Source organism: Arabidopsis lyrata, assembly GCF_000004255.2.
Source record: "Arabidopsis lyrata subsp. lyrata unplaced genomic scaffold ARALYscaffold_7, whole genome shotgun sequence".
NCBI lineage: Eukaryota > Viridiplantae > Streptophyta > Magnoliopsida > Brassicales > Brassicaceae > Arabidopsis > Arabidopsis lyrata.
Genome location: NW_003302549.1, coordinates 2433136 through 2454047, shown reverse-complemented (window position 1 = coordinate 2454047; position 20912 = coordinate 2433136). Strand labels below are relative to the sequence as shown.

The 20912-nt window shown below is 37.7% G+C and overlaps 6 protein-coding genes across 6 annotated transcripts; 3 read left to right on the top strand and 3 right to left on the bottom strand.

Moving 5' to 3' along the window:
- Positions 1-1050: 1050 nt before the first annotated feature.
- On the top strand, positions 1051-2599 carry LOC9305172. The gene is made up of 2 exons (XM_002869055.2): positions 1051-2162; positions 2249-2599. Exons 1-2 carry the CDS (start codon positions 1420-1422, stop codon positions 2256-2258), a joined length of 753 nt encoding a protein of 250 aa, XP_002869101.2. The 5' UTR covers positions 1051-1419; the 3' UTR covers positions 2259-2599.
- A 151-nt stretch (positions 2600-2750) lies between these two features.
- LOC110226657 lies at positions 2751-3711 on the bottom strand. Its single transcript, XM_021018987.1, has 3 exons — positions 3438-3711; positions 3239-3342; positions 2751-2958 (listed from the first exon to the last, which is right to left on the bottom strand). Exons 1-3 carry the CDS (start codon positions 3628-3630, stop codon positions 2920-2922), a joined length of 336 nt encoding a protein of 111 aa, XP_020874646.1. The 5' UTR covers positions 3631-3711; the 3' UTR covers positions 2751-2919.
- Positions 3712-6724: 3013 nt separating this feature from the next.
- Positions 6725-7685, top strand: LOC9305170. Its single transcript, XM_021019577.1, is given in 2 exon segments — positions 6725-7410; positions 7413-7685. Coding segments are annotated over 2 exon segments (663 nt in total). The 5' UTR covers positions 6725-7004; the 3' UTR covers positions 7670-7685.
- A 393-nt stretch (positions 7686-8078) lies between these two features.
- Positions 8079-9768, top strand: LOC9303158 (kynurenine formamidase). The gene is made up of 6 exons (XM_021019542.1): positions 8079-8544; positions 8627-8671; positions 8787-8859; positions 8951-9048; positions 9163-9233; positions 9334-9768. The coding sequence occupies exons 1-6, from the start codon at positions 8139-8141 to the stop codon at positions 9457-9459; spliced, it is 819 nt and encodes a 272-aa protein (XP_020875201.1). The 5' UTR covers positions 8079-8138; the 3' UTR covers positions 9460-9768.
- Positions 9769-10823: 1055 nt separating this feature from the next.
- Positions 10824-13881, bottom strand: LOC9303157 (probable serine/threonine-protein kinase At4g35230). The gene is made up of 9 exons (XM_021018843.1): positions 13422-13881; positions 13188-13323; positions 12867-13000; positions 12666-12771; positions 12478-12563; positions 11913-12101; positions 11668-11832; positions 11467-11580; positions 10824-11307 (listed from the first exon to the last, which is right to left on the bottom strand). The coding sequence occupies exons 1-9, from the start codon at positions 13779-13781 to the stop codon at positions 11059-11061; spliced, it is 1539 nt and encodes a 512-aa protein (XP_020874502.1). The 5' UTR covers positions 13782-13881; the 3' UTR covers positions 10824-11058.
- Positions 13882-17112: 3231 nt separating this feature from the next.
- On the bottom strand, positions 17113-20728 carry LOC9303156. Its single transcript, XM_021017548.1, has 4 exons — positions 19137-20728; positions 18835-19031; positions 18520-18743; positions 17113-18428 (listed from the first exon to the last, which is right to left on the bottom strand). The coding sequence occupies exons 1-4, from the start codon at positions 20509-20511 to the stop codon at positions 17684-17686; spliced, it is 2541 nt and encodes an 846-aa protein (XP_020873207.1). The 5' UTR covers positions 20512-20728; the 3' UTR covers positions 17113-17683.
- Positions 20729-20912: the final 184 nt, after the last annotated feature.

Here is a 20912-nt window from a genome sequence, read left to right as displayed (position 1 = left end):
CATGAGTAATGTTCAGAGACATACCAACTAGACCATAATCTTCAGCTTCCATGTCCAGATGATCTTTGAACCAGCAGACCTTTTTTCTTTACTTGAGCAAGATGAAACCAGAAACCAGTTAAAGCTCCACAAATTCTTACTGCTTCATGTGATAGATACTGCAACATTTTGAGGCTTGACTGAATTTTTGAATCTTGAACCTGATTTTACGGGTTCTCTCGCTTCCCTTTCAAATGGTCTTTTGGTTGACAGATTTAAGAAAACATAAAACCAGTGGTTCCATCAGATAAGACCATCTGATAACTCCATTAAACCAGTTTCACATTAGAAGCAAAACCAACACATATTGCATCCTGGATCCATTTCCCTTGAGACTTTCCCAAATATTATATGATGATCTACTTTAAACTTTGACAACCAGAACCTACAATTCTCTCAGATTCTCCTAAATTTTAGCATCTTGAGATTAACCTTTTTCACTAGCTTGTATGCACAGATCCACTTGAACACCAACCAGCTTGTTAACCATCCTTTAAAAAACCATTTTTCCCCTCTGGATACTTTGTAATGAAACTGATAATTACCACCGAGACTGATCTTGTAACTCAAAACCTTGACAAATCGTTTGTTCCAAACAAATTACTAAATCTTGATGTATGCTCATTTGCAACTTTCCATGAAATCTAATCCAGAAATCTTTACTGATACTCAAACAACCATTAATAAACACAGAATTTAAGCTTCTAAGGTGTTCCCATGAATTCTATTCCACTTTCAACAAACCAAAAGGCACAACCTGAAAACATGAGCATTGAATCTTGGCCAATTCTTTGAAGAAAATGAACACAGAATCTCTCTCTCTTGTGTGTTGTACGTACCAAGATTTCATCCCCTCAATTATCAAGATCATAAACAACAACACAAACCACTGCTGAGAATGAGATACAACAGAGATTACTCTCTAAGAGAAAAAGGCAACTCGTAGTTGAAAAGGATCCAACTTTCCCAAAATAGACTTACGAGGCATGAATCGGCTGATCCGCTTCTCCATTGGATCCGTCGGAGAATCTCTCTGCTCTGATGAATCTTTGATATAGTAATGTGGGTGATACTTTAGGTAGTAGCGAAATATCTTTTAATTGAACCGGATAAAATCAAGAAAAAAAAAAAGCCTTTTAACTAAACCGAAAACGAACCGGTTTTGACTACGAAGAATTTCTTGGTTTAAACTGACACTCTCCTTCTTCTGCTTCTTTCTTAGTTTCTTCATGGCAAACGTTGCTTCTCCTTGCGAAGTTTCTGAGTTTGGGCTTCTCCGATTCTGAGGTTTTCGCTGAAATCCTGCTGATTTCTGAGCTCACGTTCGTTTTCGGAGGTGATATCTCGCTATCCAGCTTTTTCATTACCGATTTCGAAAAAATGTTGCAGTTTTTAGGAAGGAAATTACTTAGGTCTGGGTTTGGGTTGTCATTGACTGAGAGGGCTCGAGCTCGAGCTCCTCGTCTCCCATGTTGCTTGGGTGGAAGAGATGAGCCACGTTTGGTAGAACATAACGCTTCACTGATCTATGGCAACCGTATAAAGCAATTGGACTTGATGAAGGAAAAAATGAGGTTGAGAGATGCCAGGATCGATGCTTATTTGAAGAAAGAGATGATGCTTAAACATGAGAGTATCATTTCAAAGAAGGATCCTGAAGCAGCAGACGATACCTTCTTCAGATATTGCATTGCAATATCTTCTAATCGCTCTTTTCTTTCTCTCAAACAGCGCTGTGATGCCGACGAAGCTTTCGCGAAACGTTTGATTGGGTTTGTCACTCGATGTCAGCGCAAGGAAGCCAATTTCATGCTCTGGGCGATGAAGGAGCACTCGAAATATTCCATTCCAAAAACATACACTTCGGAATCTGCTTCTCGCGCCTTTGCAAGGACTCTTTGCCCCATTGTGATCTTCTTTGTTATACTTCTCGCCAAGATGGCATGGTCAAAGGCTAAGGATACCCACAAGGAATCTCAAAGGGAAGCAGATCTCAAAAGTCGTTTTGCAACTCTGAGGAAACATCTGGAAGACATGGTTCGTGATGAGAATGAGAAAATGGAAGTTAGGATGACAGGGATTGAAGGTGGGATCGAAAATGTTAGGGAGGAGCTGTCTAAGAAGTAAGGAGAAAGAGGCATGATCTTTATGATTAGGATCCAACCATTCCTCAAAAATGGCATTTTCTTCTCATGCTTTTATGTTTCAGGAACTCATAAAGATGGAACAACACAATGTCGTACGTGATATGAATATGGAGCTTTTAAGGAACAAGCAGCTGAAAAGGGATCACAGATATTTTTCAAGGAATGTACATACAGTTGAAGTGAAACTTATGTCGATTTGATTGCCTGATAGGTTGTCATTATCCAAGTATCTTTCTTTAACACTTTTCATTCTATTTTGTTTTGGGACTCCATGTGTGTTTGTTTGAGACTTTGAGTTGTGAATTAGACTCATGTTTGTCTCTCTGAGACTTCAAACTAGTATCAACTACTATGATGGTTCATTGAAATTGAGTGCTAGGATTGAGCTTGCTCTTTGTTTTGAATGATGGCTGCTTTATAATTCTGGTAATTTGGCATGGATATGCTACTAATCCCTTGTTCTGGCCTAGAGTTCCATAGTTTTTAAGGCTGGTATTGGTGATAGATGAGCCGATTCTTGTTATCTATATATTTCCCATAAGGTGTGGTAGCATTTAGGCACAAAGTAAGTTACTACTTGTCCACAAACATCTATTAAATCGAATTATAGTCAAAATCCACGAATATAAAATACCGAAAACATACAAGGAGATTGGGTCACATGCATAGATAATAAGAAGAGCTTGCAACATAGAGCATTTTGAAAGAAAAAAGACACGATAGACAATTGAAGTTATTTAAGAGCTCTCGATTCAGGATCATCATAGTCTCCCTGAGACATGAACAATAGAGAGATGGGGCATTAGCAAGACGATGAGCCAATAAATCATTTGCTTGTACCAGTTTATGCAGGTGTGAATTAAAAAAGACCTTGGAAAACAAACCCAAAAGAAACTAGTCATTGTTAACACCCATATTCTCTACCTAGCCTAAACAAAACAGTAGAGACTGAGGGAGCTAAACTTTTGATCAAAAATTCATGTTCAATGCATAATGACCACAAAATGAAATTAGGCTAATCGACAGCATCCAAAGGACACATATTTTCTTACCCTGATATATCGGTCAAATCTATTATCCAGTTCTTCTGAACGCTTGAAGGTCTCGTTGTACATTCTGTCTACTTTGTACCAGTGCTCTTTCCTCTTCTGATAATCTACAAAACGAAAAACAGAAATTGATGAAAATAGTTTGGTCACACGAAGTTGATTTGTTTTGAATAGGAAAAGCAGAATTACAAAGACCCATTACTTATATAAAAGTGAGCAATGTATCCACCCAGAAATGCAACGCAAAGAATCGGAACATTCTGGTTTTCCCACCGACGTTTGACGATCGAGGAGATGGATGAAGAGGACGGGATGGTGGAGAAATTGTGAGTCCCTCTGCCTCTGGATGATGAAGAAAACCCTTTTTTTACCTTGGCAAATTGAGTTCGCATCATCTTGCTGTTTCGAATCGGTCGGTAAATTAGGGTTTATTATTCTCTTTTCTCCAATCCTTGGATCCACTCTGTCTCGTCGGGAACTTCAAACGACACTTGGAACCCAAACCCAGGACCATGGAACCTGAAGCCCAATTTAACAAATAAGAATGTGTGACCCACGAACGATAGGCAAATTTATTGAAATATCTGAGAATAAAACAACAGGCCTTTAGGCCCATTGATATAAAGATGCCCAAATTGATCCGTTAGTCAGTCTTTTAGCTATACAAAACAAATTACATGGAAAGACAGAGAACAACACCTAACCCTAGTTCCCAAATTCGAGAGATGATGCGATTCCCGGGAAACAGTGTTGCTAAGGTAATCTGGAAAACATCAAATTTGGGCATCTTTCTTTCTTTGTACGTTTGTTTGTTGAACAAATTTATTGACATTGAAGGAACAAAAATTGCAGAATTTTCGCGTGGCGAGATCACAGTATCGTCATTGTTCATCCATGAGTCAGAAAGGTATATTATTATCCACCTAAATAGCTTTTATTTCTTTCTAATTTTCTTTTTCTTTTTTTTCACTTTGCTTGAACCATCTTCATAGATGTGCAAATGGGAGATTTTGAGTTATTGGTTGACAATATGGCGGGACTTTTCTTTAAAGGAGCTTATGGGGTTGTGGATTCGTGCTCGGTATGTCATGACGATATTCAAAGAAAAATCTTGCTTTTATTACGAAACAGAACATGATTGTTGTTTCTCAGGTGGTTTGACATCAACCGGTGTCTCAGAGAAAGTTCAGAAAGAAGAAGAGGTACGGAGAAAGAGGCATCATCTTTTATGAGTATGATCCAACCATTCCTCAAAAAGTGGCTTTTTCATATACAATTCTTTTCATGCTCTTATGTTTCAGATCCTCATAAAAATGAAAAAACACAATGACGAACGCGAAAAGGATTTGGAGCTTATGCGGCAAAGGCACCTGGAAAGGAATCGCATAGTTTCTTCGAGGAATGTACATACCGTTGAAGGGAAACATACCTCGATTTGATAGCCATAGCTGTTATCAGGATCAAAGTATTTATCTTTAGCACTTTTCATTCTATTGTGTTTTGGGATTTCCATGTGTGTTTGTTTGAGTTGTGAATTAGACTCATGTTTGTCTCTCTCAGACTTCAAACTAGTATCAAGTATTATGATGGTTCATCGCTAGGATTGAGCTTGCTCTTTGTTCTTGAATGATGGCTGCTTTCTAATTTTGGTAATTTGGCATGGATATACTTTGGCATTTCTAGCTACTAATCCCTTGTTCTGGCCTAGAGTTCCATAGTTTTTCAGGCTGGTATTGGTGATAGGTGAGCTGATTCTTGTTATTTATTTCCCTCTCGGCAGTTCTTCTGTGCCCATCAAATCCTTGAAGATGTCTCTTTCCTTTCTTCTAGTTTCTCTTATGATACTCTAATAATAGATGTACATTAGATGCTCTTGTGTTTGGAGAGCCTGGCTTTTGTATTGGATTCACATTTGTCGAGTATATATAGCTATCAAAAGTTTCTCTGTTTTGTGTCTGTCACTTTGGTTTACTCAAGTCACGTCTATGACCTGTCTGATTTACTTGTATGCCTTTTTTCATCTCGCATACTGCTCTTTGTTTCATATTTCTGGTGCTTTTTGCTTGAAAGGGTCAGGAACTCTTTTGGACAAAGAGTTATGTTGGCCTTTCATTATGCATATCCTGAAAGAGATGCAGTCATTGGTTTCTCTTTTGTAAAACTAAACACCATGACCGCAGTGCAGCCTTGAAATGCGGCGTCTTCATCCCCGCAACTGCTTCACTCAAAAGTCTTCATCTTTGTGGCATAAATCTCAAAAGCTCTGTAAGGTCTGGTAGAAACTCTATGATGAGAAAGGCGTCTCCAGAGAGATCCTTCTTCATAGAACAACATATTGGATCTCCATGAGACCTTTCATCTGTGACAGTGCATCCTTGGTGACATTGCACAAATCTAAGATACTGAAGGATCCATCAAGAAGTTTCTCAGTCTGATCTTGAGATAAAGACTGGTTGGTGACAAATAAGCGAATATCTTTTCATGATAATCATATAAATCTTGAAGGTTGCTAAGTCTCTGGCAGATAGAAGATGAAGAGGCTGAATCAGAAGATCTCAATCAGGTCAATTGCTCATCGACATGAGCGCCTTGAAGGGTAGCTATTAGATAGAACATGGAAGGAGACTGCCATTATTTGCTTGAGCTCTGCTTCTTTGTTTTGATAAGGCTTAAAGAGGTAAAAGATGTAATGTTCTCTGCCTTCATAATCTCTCGGGTCATCTCACATATACACCTTTTGAGAGGGGAGACACAAGAGGAATCTCAAGGCTGGTGCAAATTGAAATCATAAAACCCTATGTTTGTGCAATGTCTCCCTCCAACCACATATCTTAACGCATAAATAATAAGCAAAAAGGTATGATTAAGATATGGATTCAACCGCATGAGCGACTCTGCACTTCTACGTCTAGTTTTCATTAGTAAATGCAAAACCAGCTTGGCTTTTGTCTCCTTGGAAGCAAGATCCTTATTCCTCAGACTTTGACATGTGAACTATCATACCCATTACAACTTGTGATTTTGTATTTATTTTATCATATTTATTGTTTCCCAACACTCAAACATTTTGCAGACTTTATTATTGCAACAACGTATGGATTCAGAGATGCCTTTATAAAACTCTTACATACAAAGTTCAGTGGCCTAAGCTGTAAAACACTAATCAAAGCTTTAAAATTAAAGCTTAAAGCTATGTTTATGCATTGTTCCCCTCCAGAAATATATGATGTGATTCATATTTAAGAAACAATATTTAAGGCAATAAAATAAGAAATGGATCATGCACCTTATGTTGCTTAGTTTAAGGCAAATCCAGTAAGATTTGTCTCCTTGAAGTTGATGATAAGAGCACCATTCATGCATATATTTGCTCTCAAAACCTCATGTGCAACCAATAGATATTAGTATATAACAGTTCATGACACAACTACATTAATGTATCCACGAGTGGTACTAATATCATATTCTTGAAGGAGACAAGCCCTGCTGGTTGTGCATGTTACTACACCAATAAGATGCAGAATCGTACATAATTTATGTGATCAAATTTGAATCATATATATTGCTTTTGCACATTGGGTGATGCGTTAGGTTGAGTGGTTGGAGGGAGACATTGCAGAAACATTGGTTTCTATTATTCAAATTTGAACCACTTTAAGATTCCTTCCTTAATGTTGTATATATGTATGACCTGAGAGCCAATGAAGACAGAACAAACATCTAAGCATTTTCTTCATCTCAAAACAGAGAAATAAAGCTCAAACAAAAAATGACAGTCTCCTTCCATGTTCGATCTAGCAGCTACCCTTCAAGGCAACACCCTCAAGCCGCTCATGTCGATGAGCAATTGACCCGATTGAGATCTTCTGAGACAGCTTCTTCATCTTCTATCCGTCAAAGACTTAGCAACCTTCAAGATTTACATGATTCTCTTGAAAAGATGATTCGCTTATCTGTCACCAACCATGCTTTATCTCAAGATCAGATTGAGAAGTTTCTTGATGGATCCATCAAAATCTTGGATTTGTGCAATGTCGCCAAGGATGCTTTGTCACAGATGAAAGAAGGTCTCATGGAGATCCAATCTATTCTACGAAGAAAGCGTGGAGATCTATCTGCTGAGGTCAAGAAATACTTAGCTTCAAGAAAGTTTCTCAAGAAATCATTTCAAAAAGTACTCTATTTAGCTTCATGTCCGGATCAAAGGCTTGTGGAAAATGGCCACTAGTCTCAAAGATGATGAGCCAAAGCAAAGTTACATGTGAAGCAGATGCAAATGAATTCACAAGAGTAGACATGGAGTTCCAATCCGAAAAGTCGTTGCAGATGGAGGATGTGCAGAACTTAGAGTCATGCATTCAAGATCTTGAAGATGGGATTGGGTCACTCTCTAAATCATTGATCAAATATAGAGTCTCAATTCTTAACATCTAATAGGTCACTGTGCCCACGAAATTTTGTACAAATAGAATATGTAAATGTTAGCTAATACAACATTCTTCGTTATTATTAAGTTCTACCATTTCTTCTTTCTTTCTCAACATAAGAACTCAAAAATTGAAGGAACTTGTGGTTGATAATTTCGCTCCAAGAAACTTTTGGTTTCTAAGGATTCAGCTTTGGTCGAGAAAGGTAGTGAAATATTTGTAACAAAGCATCCAAAGAATTACTTTATTGTATGAATTTCTACTTTCTAGTATCCTATTCCTATGTCCTAAGAAACTATTTGCTCTGTTTCTTGGGTTTGTTACTTACGCCCTAAGAAACTATTTGCTCTGTTTTTAATTGTCATGACGGTTTGGGCCTATAGATAATTCAGGCCCATAAATTAAATAAACCCAAAATGGTCAAAATCATTTCATCTTCTTCGTGATGATCGAAATCATCAGTGAGTGACCTAACAATGGCCGTTCCTCCATTATTCCTCCTCCTCACACTCCTATCTCTCCCTTCTCTTCTTATCTCCGCCTCTGCCTCCGATGCCTATCCTTCTATTCCCGGCACCGCTCCTATCGACGGAGGTTTCACCGATGAACTTAAACCCATCCGCCGTGAAGTCTACGGTCATGGCAAAATCTACGACATCAGTCACCGTTACACTCCGGATATGCCGTCGTGGGACTCATCGGAAGGACTCGGACGGTTTCTATGGTTAGCTGCGAGTATGAAGAATGGATCTCTCGCTAATAACTCTGAAATGAAGATCCCTACGCACACTGGTACTCACGTTGATTCACCTGGTCACGTCTATGACAACTACTATGATGCTGGTTTCGATGTTGACTCGCTTGATCTTCAAGTCCTCAATGGTATGATCTACAAGTCAATTTGTTTTTTTCCAATTTTTGTTTATCTCTCAATTTGGTGAAGGATGTGGATTTTTGTTTGTAGGTCTTGCGTTGTTGGTTGATGTTCCAAAGGATAAGAACATAACTGGTAAGTGATTTTTGACTTCATAGTTTGTGTGAGATAGTGATTAGAAGACAGTGAGCTAATAAGAAGTTTTTGTTTAGGCAATGATCTTTTTCTTTATATTGATTTGATTGTGTAGCCGAAGTGATGAAGTCTCTTCATATTCCAAAAGGAGTTAGTCGTGTGCTTTTCAGAACATTGAACACTGACAGGTAACTATTGATTTTAGAACTTAGCAGTAATATGCTTTTGAGTTTATGAAATGAGTGTTGGATATGTTAACTATGGATGAAAACATTTCAGGCGTCTTATGTTCAAGAAAGAGTTTGATACAAGCTATGTCGGATTCATGAAGGATGGTGCGCAATGGTTGGTAGACAACACAGACATCAAACTTGTTGGTAATTATCAAACTACTCACCTTTTCTTCATATGAAGATTTGATTTTTTGACATGTAATTGTTATTGGAAGTGATTTCTAAGCTGAGTTTTGGTGTATCAATGTCAAAATATAGGGATTGATTATCTATCAGTGGCTGCATATGATGATCTTATTCCGTCCCACCTAGTATTCCTAAAAGACCGGGTAAGCAAGCACTATTATCCTTAAGTTTTGCTAACTAGATGAATCTGGAACAGCGTAGATTTGATATTGATGGTTGAGAAACTTATGAAAACCTTGACAGGAGACTATACTTGTGGAGGGATTGAAGCTGGATGGTGTGAAGGCAGGACTCTACTCTGTCCATTGCTTACCTCTAAGACTGGTTGGAGCAGAAGGATCTCCAATTCGTTGCATCCTCATCGATTGATTCTCTCCTCACAAACCAGCCAAATCCGGAATTGTCTGTAATCAAAAGCTTGCTTAGCTTATGAACTGAATATCAGTTTGTGCTAGATTTATGCAACCAATATGGAGATTGAGGTAGGAAGTAATAAGAGAGGTGCAGAGAAGACGAAGTTGAGGAGAATGAAGCACCGAGGAAAAAAGATTTCTCATTTCTATGTATATGTCAATAAATTTATTAAAAATTCTCTTAATCTGACAAAGTTGTACTCCTAATTATCAAACTGTGATTCTACAGAAAAAAAAGAAAAAAAATGAAGAAAAGTTTATGACATATAAATCCTTGTTGAAATAGGATTTTGTTTTCCTGATCATATTCAGATTGGGTTCGTCTTTAAACCTTCTCTAATCTCTCTAAAGATACAGAAGGTCATACTCATAACCCTCAACACATGTGCTAGGAGTGCTAGGGCACAGGATCCTAGCCTCGTCCAATTTTTTTTTTTTTTTTTTTTTTTTTTCATAAAAAAATCCCAACTTTTTTATAAAAAAACCAATTAAATAAAAAATTATACCTTAAAAATCCCAAATTTTGTTAAAAACAATATAAAAAATCCAAGTTTAAGAAAATAACATTTCTATAATTAAAAACAACAATTATTTGAATACAAATTTGGTATTTTTTTTTAAATTATAATAATAGACAAAAAAAATTTTTTTGTCTAAGAGCCCTTAATTTTTTTGGGACAGATCTAGCACCGGGATTGAGCCGGCCCTGCCCTCAAGTAAAACATTCCAATTAACACGCATAATAAGAAAGAGCAAGATACTTTTTCTGCAACTAGATATCATCAATGGCCTTCTATCATTGTTTTTGTTCCACGATTAGCTTTACTATAAGCTTTGTGTTACATTACATAAACAAAAGGGTTTATCTTAAAACTTGGGAAAAAATATGATCAATAATGTTAAATGGGCTTACAAAAAATGAGGGGGAGAGGCCTTTTATATAATGAGCCCATGTAAGTTGTTAAGAATGTCAACAAATAAAAAATCCCACATCGGCTAGTTGAAGATAAGAAGCTGCGTTTATAAAGGGTTGGAGTGATAGAGGTGATTGTCCCTTCGGGGACATCCGATAAAATTGGAACGATACAGAGAAGATTAGCATGGCCCCTGCGCAAGGATGACACGCATAAATCGAGAAATGGTCCAAATTTTTTTGGCAAAATTTTCCAGATCGGTTTTGAGTAAACTTCCGTTAGCGTCTATGTAGTTGGATTCGAAAAGCATTTTATTTGGATAAATGTGTCATGAGCCTGACATTGATTTGCACAGCAAAATCACTCAATTTCCACCATGTGAAGTCTGAGTTTTAAGAGCAGATCATGATCGATGAAAAGAGCAATTTGTATTTTCGGAACTGTCCATTAAAACTTACAACATGTATTGCATACACACCAACATCAATTGTTTTCTCTCCCTATGGTTACATTACATCCCCAATCAACAATCACAGCAACAAGTTTTAACCGTTTTTTTTTTCTTTTCTTCTTAAAAAGAATTCTTGAAGCTCATCAAATTTTACAACAAGATGTAACACTTTGTGTCTCAAGAATCAAGATCATCTGCCGCCTCGTTGTCTCTTCTCTTCAAGCTGAGCTGCTTCGTTCAACATATCGGCTGCGTCTGTGTTCATGTTCAGCTTCGCTAATGCCACAGACTGCATGTAGAAAGCCGTTGGCCAATCCGGATACACGCATTGTGCTTGCATCGCGTCGCGTAGTGCTGCGTCTGGTTGATCGCATAGTAAGTAGCATAGACTTCGCCGACCAAATACAGTTGGAGACACCATTGTTCCAACGTCAATGAACTGTCCACAGAAACAATGTATGTAGCCATATGAGTTCTAATAATATCCAGATTTATTTTTGGCAAATCTGGTTTTAACCATAGCAGAAAACCCGATACAAATACCGAATGGAACAGACCGGATTGAACATGCAAAAAGAAGTAGCCAGGAAATCAATACCTGTGAGTAACAGTCGATGGCTGTTTTAAAATCTTTTTCGCGGAAAGATTGATCACCGCGTTTCCGTGCATCAAGCATATCTTTCATCTGTTGCGTCCATTCTTGGAATGATAACTGACATCCACAGATAAACCCCAAGAGTTAGTTAAGACTCTTTTTAAAGCGTTTTAGCATCTGAAACCAAAACTATCATTTGAGTACCTCGTTTGTGCCTTCGTCGTCTCTGTAATGTGTCATGACCAAAATCTGATGAATAGCTGTGAGATCCATTCTTGAACAGGCCTCACCTAATGGCGAAAGTGGTCTCTGTGGAGTCGAAGGTGCCTCCTCTTGCTTCTTTATTCCAAGCATCACATAAGATGGAACCTGTAACCAAAATATTTACCACTTAAAATAAGAATTTAAGAACTCAGATAAAATTGGGAGTTTCAAGAAATCTAGCTTACGTCTGATTTAGTTTGCAATGGTGCAAGTGTTGCAACAAGATCTTTGGTATTGGGTCTCTCTCGAGGCTCATATTGCAAACATTGAGAGGCGAGTTCGACAACTACAGTAGCCTCTTCTGTTGAGAACTTTCCTTCGAGGTGTGAATCCATCAAGAGAATAATATTCTTGCCTCGTATCATATCGAGAGCCTATAGGTAGAAGATACCACGAACCCAAATTAATACCACAAATCTTATTCAATTGTACTATATGACATGGATATTTTTCAAGACTAACTATGCAAGAACCAAGAATCACCCATTAAATATATATTGAGAGCTAAATCTAATAGATAGTGGTTAAAGAACAAGAGCGTAGCACATATCTCAGCTAATTTCAAGAGAGACGGTGAAGGAGCAGTATTATACAGTTTATAGAAACCATCATCAATGACCAACTACGGTAGCTTCACATAACTTCAAACAAAATCAGGACCAATGAGAAGATAATTTCACCAAAACACTCACACACACATTCAAGTGGTAGTACACTTCTTCCTACTAAAACATATAAATAGGAACTTACATGGCTTGGAGGGATGTGCTTTCCGCTAAGCAAATCCAGAAGGACAGTTCCAAAGCTATACGTAACACTTTCAGGTGTCACTCTTCCTGCAACACAAAATTCAACAAACTGAGATCCTTCTTTGCTTTCTAAATTTGTTATATGTTGATTGTAAAATAATCCATAAGAAAAGGAACAAGTTGATTCACCATTTCTTAGATATTCAGGTGGTGTATATGCTAGATTTGTGCTATAACTTTTACCATCTCTACTGTTCTTCATCAAGCCAAAACATGAGAGACGAGGATCACCATCCTACAACATTTCATTCAAAAAAAGCACCGCCTTAATATCACAACGAGACATAGATCTAGTAAACAAGAAATAACTCTTGAGAAAGTGAATAATACCTCATCAAAGAGAACCCTATAAGCATTCAAATCATGGTACAATGGACGACCCTCGGTACTACAATAATCCAATGCTTCGGCTATGTAATATCCTACTCGCAACCTCATAGCCCATTCAATTGTCTGATTTTCCCCTGTGAATTACCAAAACAACAATAAGATAACAAACAAAAATTCACCTTCAAGACATTCCAGTTCACCTAAAGTAGTCTCTTTTAATCCATCTAACAGCACAACACCATAAATGCAAGCTCCTAATATTAAGCAAACATTACTAAAGTTGACAGCTTTAGACAAGAGGCAAGAAAAGAAGAAGCATACAATGGAACAAATGCTTAGCAAGAGTATCATTAGGCATGAATTCAGCAACAAGAAGCCTCTCATCTCCATCACAACAATACCCAATCAAATTCGCTAATCGATTATGCCTCAATTTCCCCACACCCCATGCTTCTTCCTGAGACAAAAAAAAAAAAAAAAAAAAAAACAGATTTCAGAAGAAAAAAAGCAAAGAAAGATTTGATCAAATTAAAGGGTTCTGTTTTTTTGGATTACCGCAAATTGTTTAGGCTCAGGCCAAGCCAGCTTAGTAAACTTCTTGACAGCGATCCAACGACGGTTCTGAAGTCGGCCTTTGTAGACAAGATTTGGGGCTTTCTCACCACTTTCTGATACGATGTTGTCTGAGCTAAAGTTATTTGTGGCTGCTTTAAGGTCAGCAAAAGAGAACTCAGAGAAAGATGGGATCCCTCCTCCTCCTCCTCCGCCGCCTACACCACTAGCTCCGCCGCTTCCGATTCCACCATTATCAGCAGCCGTAGCGCCGCCGTGGTGGTTTTGAGATAGTGGTTGCGGCTGAGCTCCATCTTTCCCAAGTGGGTTTTCACCGGAACACAAGGATTGACAACAACCCATCAAAATCTTTTTCTTACCGAAGTCGGAAAGTGTTTCTCTTTCGCTCCTTGTAAGAGAGAGAAAGAGAAGATAGTGGTCGAAACAACAAAAAATAAAAATTGGATTTTTATTTCTTCTTTTTCTTTTCAATTCTTCTGTTTTGACTCCTGAGGTAAGTTTCTGAGACATTGTCTCCTTCTTGTCAATATTGGTACCACTAAAATAGAAAATTAAAATTCAAAGATTAACACTTTGATTATAATTTTGATCATCATCTAATTTATAGGTTTGTTACTATGAAAATATATATATTTGTTTCTATTTTAAAAGCTGATGTATCGTCTTAGTTAGTATCCGTTAACGGTATAGTAACACTATCTCACGATTTGAGGTTAGTCCGAAATTCAAATTCTGGATTAGTTGATGTAAGTTTAGGTACAAAAGAAAGTTTTATATATGAATGCGATAAAGTAATATAGTGCTATGAAAAATAAGCAGCTTTCTCTTCTATTGTTATAAGAAGATCAACTTTTGAAGTTGAACTCTTTTTTCTTTCTATAATTATGTTTTTGTTAAATCAATGGATTTGAAAACTGAAAAGCCAAAAATTCAGAAGAAGCCAACTTCTTTTGTATACTACTATACTATAATACAATAAATTGATTCCGATGTTCAATGATTTAAAACTTTGTGGTACCAAAAGAGATTTTGGAAAATCACATTATTGCCAGCTCAAATTGTTTGTGATTGGAGTGACTTATCATCAACCATTCCTACTTTTGCTTTCTCGATTGTTTTTCTTATTTATTCAACATAACATTCCCATTTCAACAAGTTTTTTTTTTTCCTTATAATTCTAACCTAGCAACTTATTTCAAAAGGTTCGTACTTAGTGTAAAAATGTAAAGAGAAGCGTGTGAAGAAAATATGAAGTTTTAGAAGTTGACTTTGTAACCTTGTGATGTTTGGATTTATGTGTTCTTTTGTATTATCGCACTAGTACGTTTATTTTTCTAAATTATTAACGTGCCTTCTAAATAGAGTAAAAGTAAATATCAATTTTCTTCATGAAACCAAGTGTTCTTGGTCTAGTGGTTGCCACTTGTGGAGGAGTTGCTCTGTTGGTCTAGGCCAGGGATCGATTCCCCGCAAGCGCGCAATTGTTAGATCTCCACTTGGCCACATGGATATGGGCCCTTGCTTTCGGCCCATTTGCATACCCGGAGAGAGAGTCTATATGTGGGCTGCACCTCCCCCAGGGAATTAGTCTGGGCCTCTCTATAAATCTGGGATTCCCCTGAGTTATAAAAAAAAAAAAAAAATTCTTCATGGATTTGACAGACTGACATATTTCTTTCCGTTTGAGTTCTGATTATCTTGTTTACCAAAAATGATTATTTCTATGTGTATTCCTTGAAATAAACTAGAATAAATCTCTTGGAATGGACCTTATTTTAAGAAGTTTACTCTTGACAGATAATTTTCAAAAATAAAAATAAAGAGAGTTTCCTTGGCTTTGGAACTCTGAATGTGTAAGCATTTATTTGGAAGCCTGATAAGACAATATGGCTAAATGTTCTAAATTCCTTAAAATATGATTTTGCTAACTTAAAACGGCATATTAGAGAGAACCAAATTTGAATTGGATATAATTACGCGGTACCTTTTTAATAAAGACGGCTAGCGTAAAGACTACAAAGCATGGTCAAAATATGGATTAAGCTTTCAAACTTTCCAACTGCTTACTCGTATATATTTTATTAATTTTAGATAAGAGTATGAGGATATAACACCAAAATCCAAAGGAAAATACACCGTAGAATTATCCAACATTTGTACTTCCATTTGAATTTAGTTTGGATACCTAGAATTAGAAATACTATTTTCAACATTAAAAATAATCATCGCAATATATATACACACATTACTATTAAGCAATAAGTTGATATTTATTTTAAAATAATTTGATTGAGAAACAATATAATAGTATCATTTAACAACATATAATGAATCTATAATTTCAAAACTGATCAAAGGTTTGGAAAAAAAAAGCTGCAAATTTTATCTTAATGAATAAACTCCAATGACCACCCAGAAGGACAATAATTGGTATATTCTCAATTCGAATGTATGCAAATGAAAAGTATGCTTGCAATTTGTAAATTGTAATACCCATATATACCTTTGGGGAAAACAGAGCTTTAAGCTTTCAAGAACACAAGAGCTGTCTCTTTGTGTTGAAAAGGCAAAGAGATCGAAGTGATCCAATGATTCTCCAGAGTAATTGGCTTGCTTATATGATTAGATGCTCAAGCACTATCGCTACTATTTTTAATAAATAAGTACTGATTATTAACCTTTGGTTGGATCGCAATAATAACTTCTGGCACTTATTCTCTGCATGTTATTTACTTTATTTCAATTTATTATTTCTCAACAAAAGAGAAAAAAAGATTAACACACGAGACGTCAAGTTCACGGTAATCATGTTAGGCACGGCAGCTCCAAGACGCGAACTATTGGCACAGGCACTAGTCGATATTACTCTTGAGGCCATTGGGTATAAATATTATAGTTTCACATGAATCATTAATGTTTGAAGCTGCCAGGCTAATGATTGGAAATAGTTCGTCTCTATTTATCGCACAATAATTATTTAGCCAGGCCAAGTAACTTGTTGGCCATGCATAATTGGATATCATGAAACACTAACTTTAACGAGAATATCTCTTTCACGTAAATCGTTCACTATTTTTTTCATCGATCTCCATATATGACATGGTTATCTCGTTTAATCAAACACGGACATCGAACAATGAGGCAAAACATAAAACTTCGTACGTTAACTTTCAGTATTTATTTGATAACTTAGATTAGTTTGATGCTGCGTACGTTATATAGTTTCTGCAAATAGTTCGGTAAAAACAAAAGACAAGTGATTTGAAAAGTATTTTGATGTGATATATTTACTTAGCAATGGTACATAAATTTTCGTTTCTGAAAAGCTGAGAAGAGAGACGTGTGATGTGATCACTTCGAGACGTGAAAAATTAGAAGTTTTGTGGATTTCTTGTTGTAGCTTCATAGTACTAATTATATGCAAAGTTCATGTTACAGTTTTGTACTGAATGTATCAATACTATCGAAATGAACAACAAAGCCAATTGAAAAAAAAAAAAGATCGTTTGGATTTACTTAGTAGTAATCGATGAGAAACAAGATTCATATGGACGATGCGATAATCCTTATTCTGCCACGCATTGTATTTTGGAACTTGCCCATTGTGATTGCGATTCTTTTGAAAATATGAAAATTTCCAAATCCAATAAGATTCGAATCGGGGTTTTCTGTTTTGTCTTAGAATATAAACCGTACTTTACTCCACTAAAAGACAGTCCAGCTGCTCAAGAACAAAGCATATTTGGACAGAGAAATAATACATGATCAAAAGAAAAACAAAAGATTTGCCTGAGCTATATATATCCTACCTTCGGATTTTACAAAAAGAATAGTTGAGAATTATCATAAGTTTGATCCTAAGCGTCTTATATACAAAGACTGAAATTTTAAATTATTAGACTCAACTCATATCTGTGACTTGCGTCCATATGTGGCTACTAACTGTCAAGTTATCATCACCAACCTTTCTAGACCATGGCATCAAAACCATCCGGTTCAAAGCCAATTTCACTAAAATGCCTAAACTCACCAGACGATTGGCCGTATCTTAACCCGGTTTCTGCCTCCTCTTAGATCATCATCCTGACGGGCGTTTCTTGCCCGAGTCTCAGATGATTCCAGTTGGTTTTCCGGTATACCAAACCGCAAAACTGAGTGTTCTGGCATTGCAAGATCAGCAAACAGCTGGATCATGGGATTCAAATTGAAATTGATAAGCAAAGGTCTTCCTCCTGTTTTGCTTTCTATTCCTCTTCTTCCTCAAGTTCTCGTGGAGCAGTTTCTTCTTCGGTGCGCTTCAAGAGATCCTCATAAGCTCTCATAGATTCAGCAGTGAATCTCTCCATAGCTTCAAAAATCCGTTGCAAACTACCTTGTAAACTATCGCTGCTAGTATCGCTTTGGTAGACAATGTTACCGGATATCGAAAGACTATTACCATCACCCGGTGCCACAAGAATCATTTTCTTTTCCAATGCTTGAATCTCTCTCTGTATCCTCTGTTCTTCTCGGTCCATGTTCCTAACTTTCTTCTCTGAATCCCCGTGCCCTGTCATCATCGTATCTAACCGATCTTGTTCCCAAAGCTGAAGCACGCTTGTAGTGAAACTACGCATTGCCTCAATAACTTCCTTCTCGGATATCCTATCCAGAGCTTGAGACCATTGGTTACAGATTACAAAGATTGGTGGAGCCCCAATCCGACCAGGTGAAAAAGGAACGATCCCATCAGGTGTTTCCTCAGGTTCATACAGAAGACATTTCATGAGCCATTTATTCAACTCTTTTACATAACCCTTCTGTGCGCTAACCCAGCTAGAGAATCCCAATATCCAATTAATAAGTTCATGTCCAAGCAAACTCGTCGCCTCTAGATGTTCATCGCCGAGTTTCTTGCTTGCTCTTATCGGTCCCAAACCTTGTGCTTCCCTAATAGCTTGACACTGACTTTGATGACACTCAAGCATAGATGTCCACATTCTTGTAAGCCTAATGATAACCGAAATCAACATTTGATTAGCGCTACAATGACAAACATCTAGAACATTGTATATATTTGGAGAAGAAAAGTTTATAATACCCTTGAATCAATGCATTCAGTTGCGGCCACAGGTCTTCGTCTCTTATCTTATTAATCGTTACAGATATTTTGTCGACAACCTGAATCGCAATCCGAATTTTCGTAGACATATCTCTCACTAATCTCCGCGTTTTATCTACTTTGATAGCCTCGGCACCTCTTTCATCCAAACGCTTTAGCTTCCTTAGCTTTTTCTCGTGAGCTAGACGCAATTTTTCCTCAGCCTACACAGAGTATAAACTCTCTCTTCAGAACAGAACACAATCACAGTGTTCTAAGATCAAAGATTTGATACAATAACAAATCAACCATTACCTTGACTTCATGGTAAAGCTTCTTCTCCCAAAGATGGAGCTTGTGCAATGTGGAAGAAAGATTCCTCGACCTCGAAGCAAGCTCTTCTTCAATATCTGCATAAGTAGGCGGCACAACAGCAGCAGCAGACGAAGAAGATACTCCAGAGGTAGAAGGTACCGCCGAAGGAGTAACCCCGTGCAACATCTTCGAAGCAACTGCTCCATTTCACACAAAACAAAAACAAGTACAAAACTTTACTCAACCAATTGCAGAAAGCTGAAAACTTTAAACAAAAACATTGTAATGTGATCAAGCTTTACCATGTTTACGACCATAAGGATGCTTCCCAACTTCAAGTAACTTAGCAATCTCACTTCCTGACTCTGCAGCTTTCACGAATTGATTCTCAATCTCTTTCGCAACCTCAGGCACCGCACGTGGCCCTCCACCTCCTCCTCCTCCACCACCACCACGTGTCGCCGTGGCATTGCTCCGCCGTTCCTCATCCTCAACAACCTTCTTCTCAACAACGTGAACTTCATACTCCATTCCTTGTTTCTCCACCGACACACTCGGTCTAGACTGATACGCAGACGCATCTCCGATATCACCTCCACCGCTTGTACTAGCACCGGATTTATCAAGCGGCGGAGACGGAGACTCTTCCCTCATCATGTGTACGGCGGCGGGATTCGGTTGATTACCACCACCGCCGGCGAATTTTGGTTTCCCGTGAACTTCTTTAACAACCTCGTAATGTGAATCATCGTCTTCTAAATCCGGTATACCTTCTTCTTCTCTTAACTCTCTCGAATCTCGACTCGGAGTATACGGAGGATAATAAGTATCAAACGGATTCAAAAAATCCCAACCGTTAGACCTAGGCGGCGACGGTGGAGGCGGTGGCGGTTTTGTGGCTGCAGCAGTTGTAGAAGAAGAAGAACCGTAGTCTCCGGGTACTGGATTTGAGTATCCAAAATATGGATTTTGAGGAGGATATGGATATGAAGATGATGATTCGCCTATGTAGACTCTTTGAGGACTAGTTGGTCTTTGCTCATAGACAACTGAAGGAGGCATGGATTTGTTCTTCATGTAATTCATGTGCATATAACTTCCTCCTCCATCAGAGTAAGGAGGAGGAAGATGACCCATCATCTCTGGATTCGGGTACCGGGTTATATAACCCGGTTGTTCCATGTATCCACCCATTGGTGCTGATTCGGGTATAGGGAAATTGCCGAGATGGTGGTGGTGTTGAGGAGAGTGGTGATGCAACGAATCCAAATCCAAATCGTCTTCTTCTTCATCGTCTTCGGAATCTGAATCGAATTCGAGATGACCCGAATCAGAACCCGAACCCGAGTGAGCGTGGTTGTGGTGAGAAGAAGCAAGCTTTGTTTTTTTAGGTGAATTTGTTGCTCCGTCGCCATCGTCAAGGTCACCTTTTCTCTGAGGAGGAAGATTAAGTCTAGGAGAATCAGCACCGGTAGCGCCGCCGGAAGCGACGAAACGGTGGTGGTGGTTGATGAAAAGATGGAGAGAATGACCGATACCTCTAAGCGAATGAGTGTAAGCCACGTGTGATTCAGCTAAAGCGTAACGTTGATGAATAGCTGCTTCTAAGAAAGCACAACGTTCACGGCAAAGAGCAACCGCCGGAAGATCGTCGAGCTTAGAACTTGTACAACCCATACCAATCAATAATGATTCCAAAAAAAAAAAACAAAAAAAAAAGAATCAACTTATATTAAATTGAAAAAGAAAAAAAGAGAGAGAGACCCAAGATTTGAAATCAGGTAGAGAATTGAAATTAAAAGACTTTTCGTAAAGAAAGAGAGAGAATTGAAAGAAAGGTAGGTGAGAGGAATAAGAGATGGAGGCGCATATGGGGCAAAGATGGTGTGGGTTGATGTTGATAGAGATACAAAGAAAGAATGAAAGAAGTGTGAAGTGATTGTTTTCTCTTTTGATAATTTTTATTCAATTTTTAGGACTCTCTCTATAAGAAAAAAAGATAGAGATAAAAATGAATGATTTTAGCTCAAGAAGATGAAGGAAGAAAAAAGAAAAAAAAAAAAAAAAACAGCAAAAGG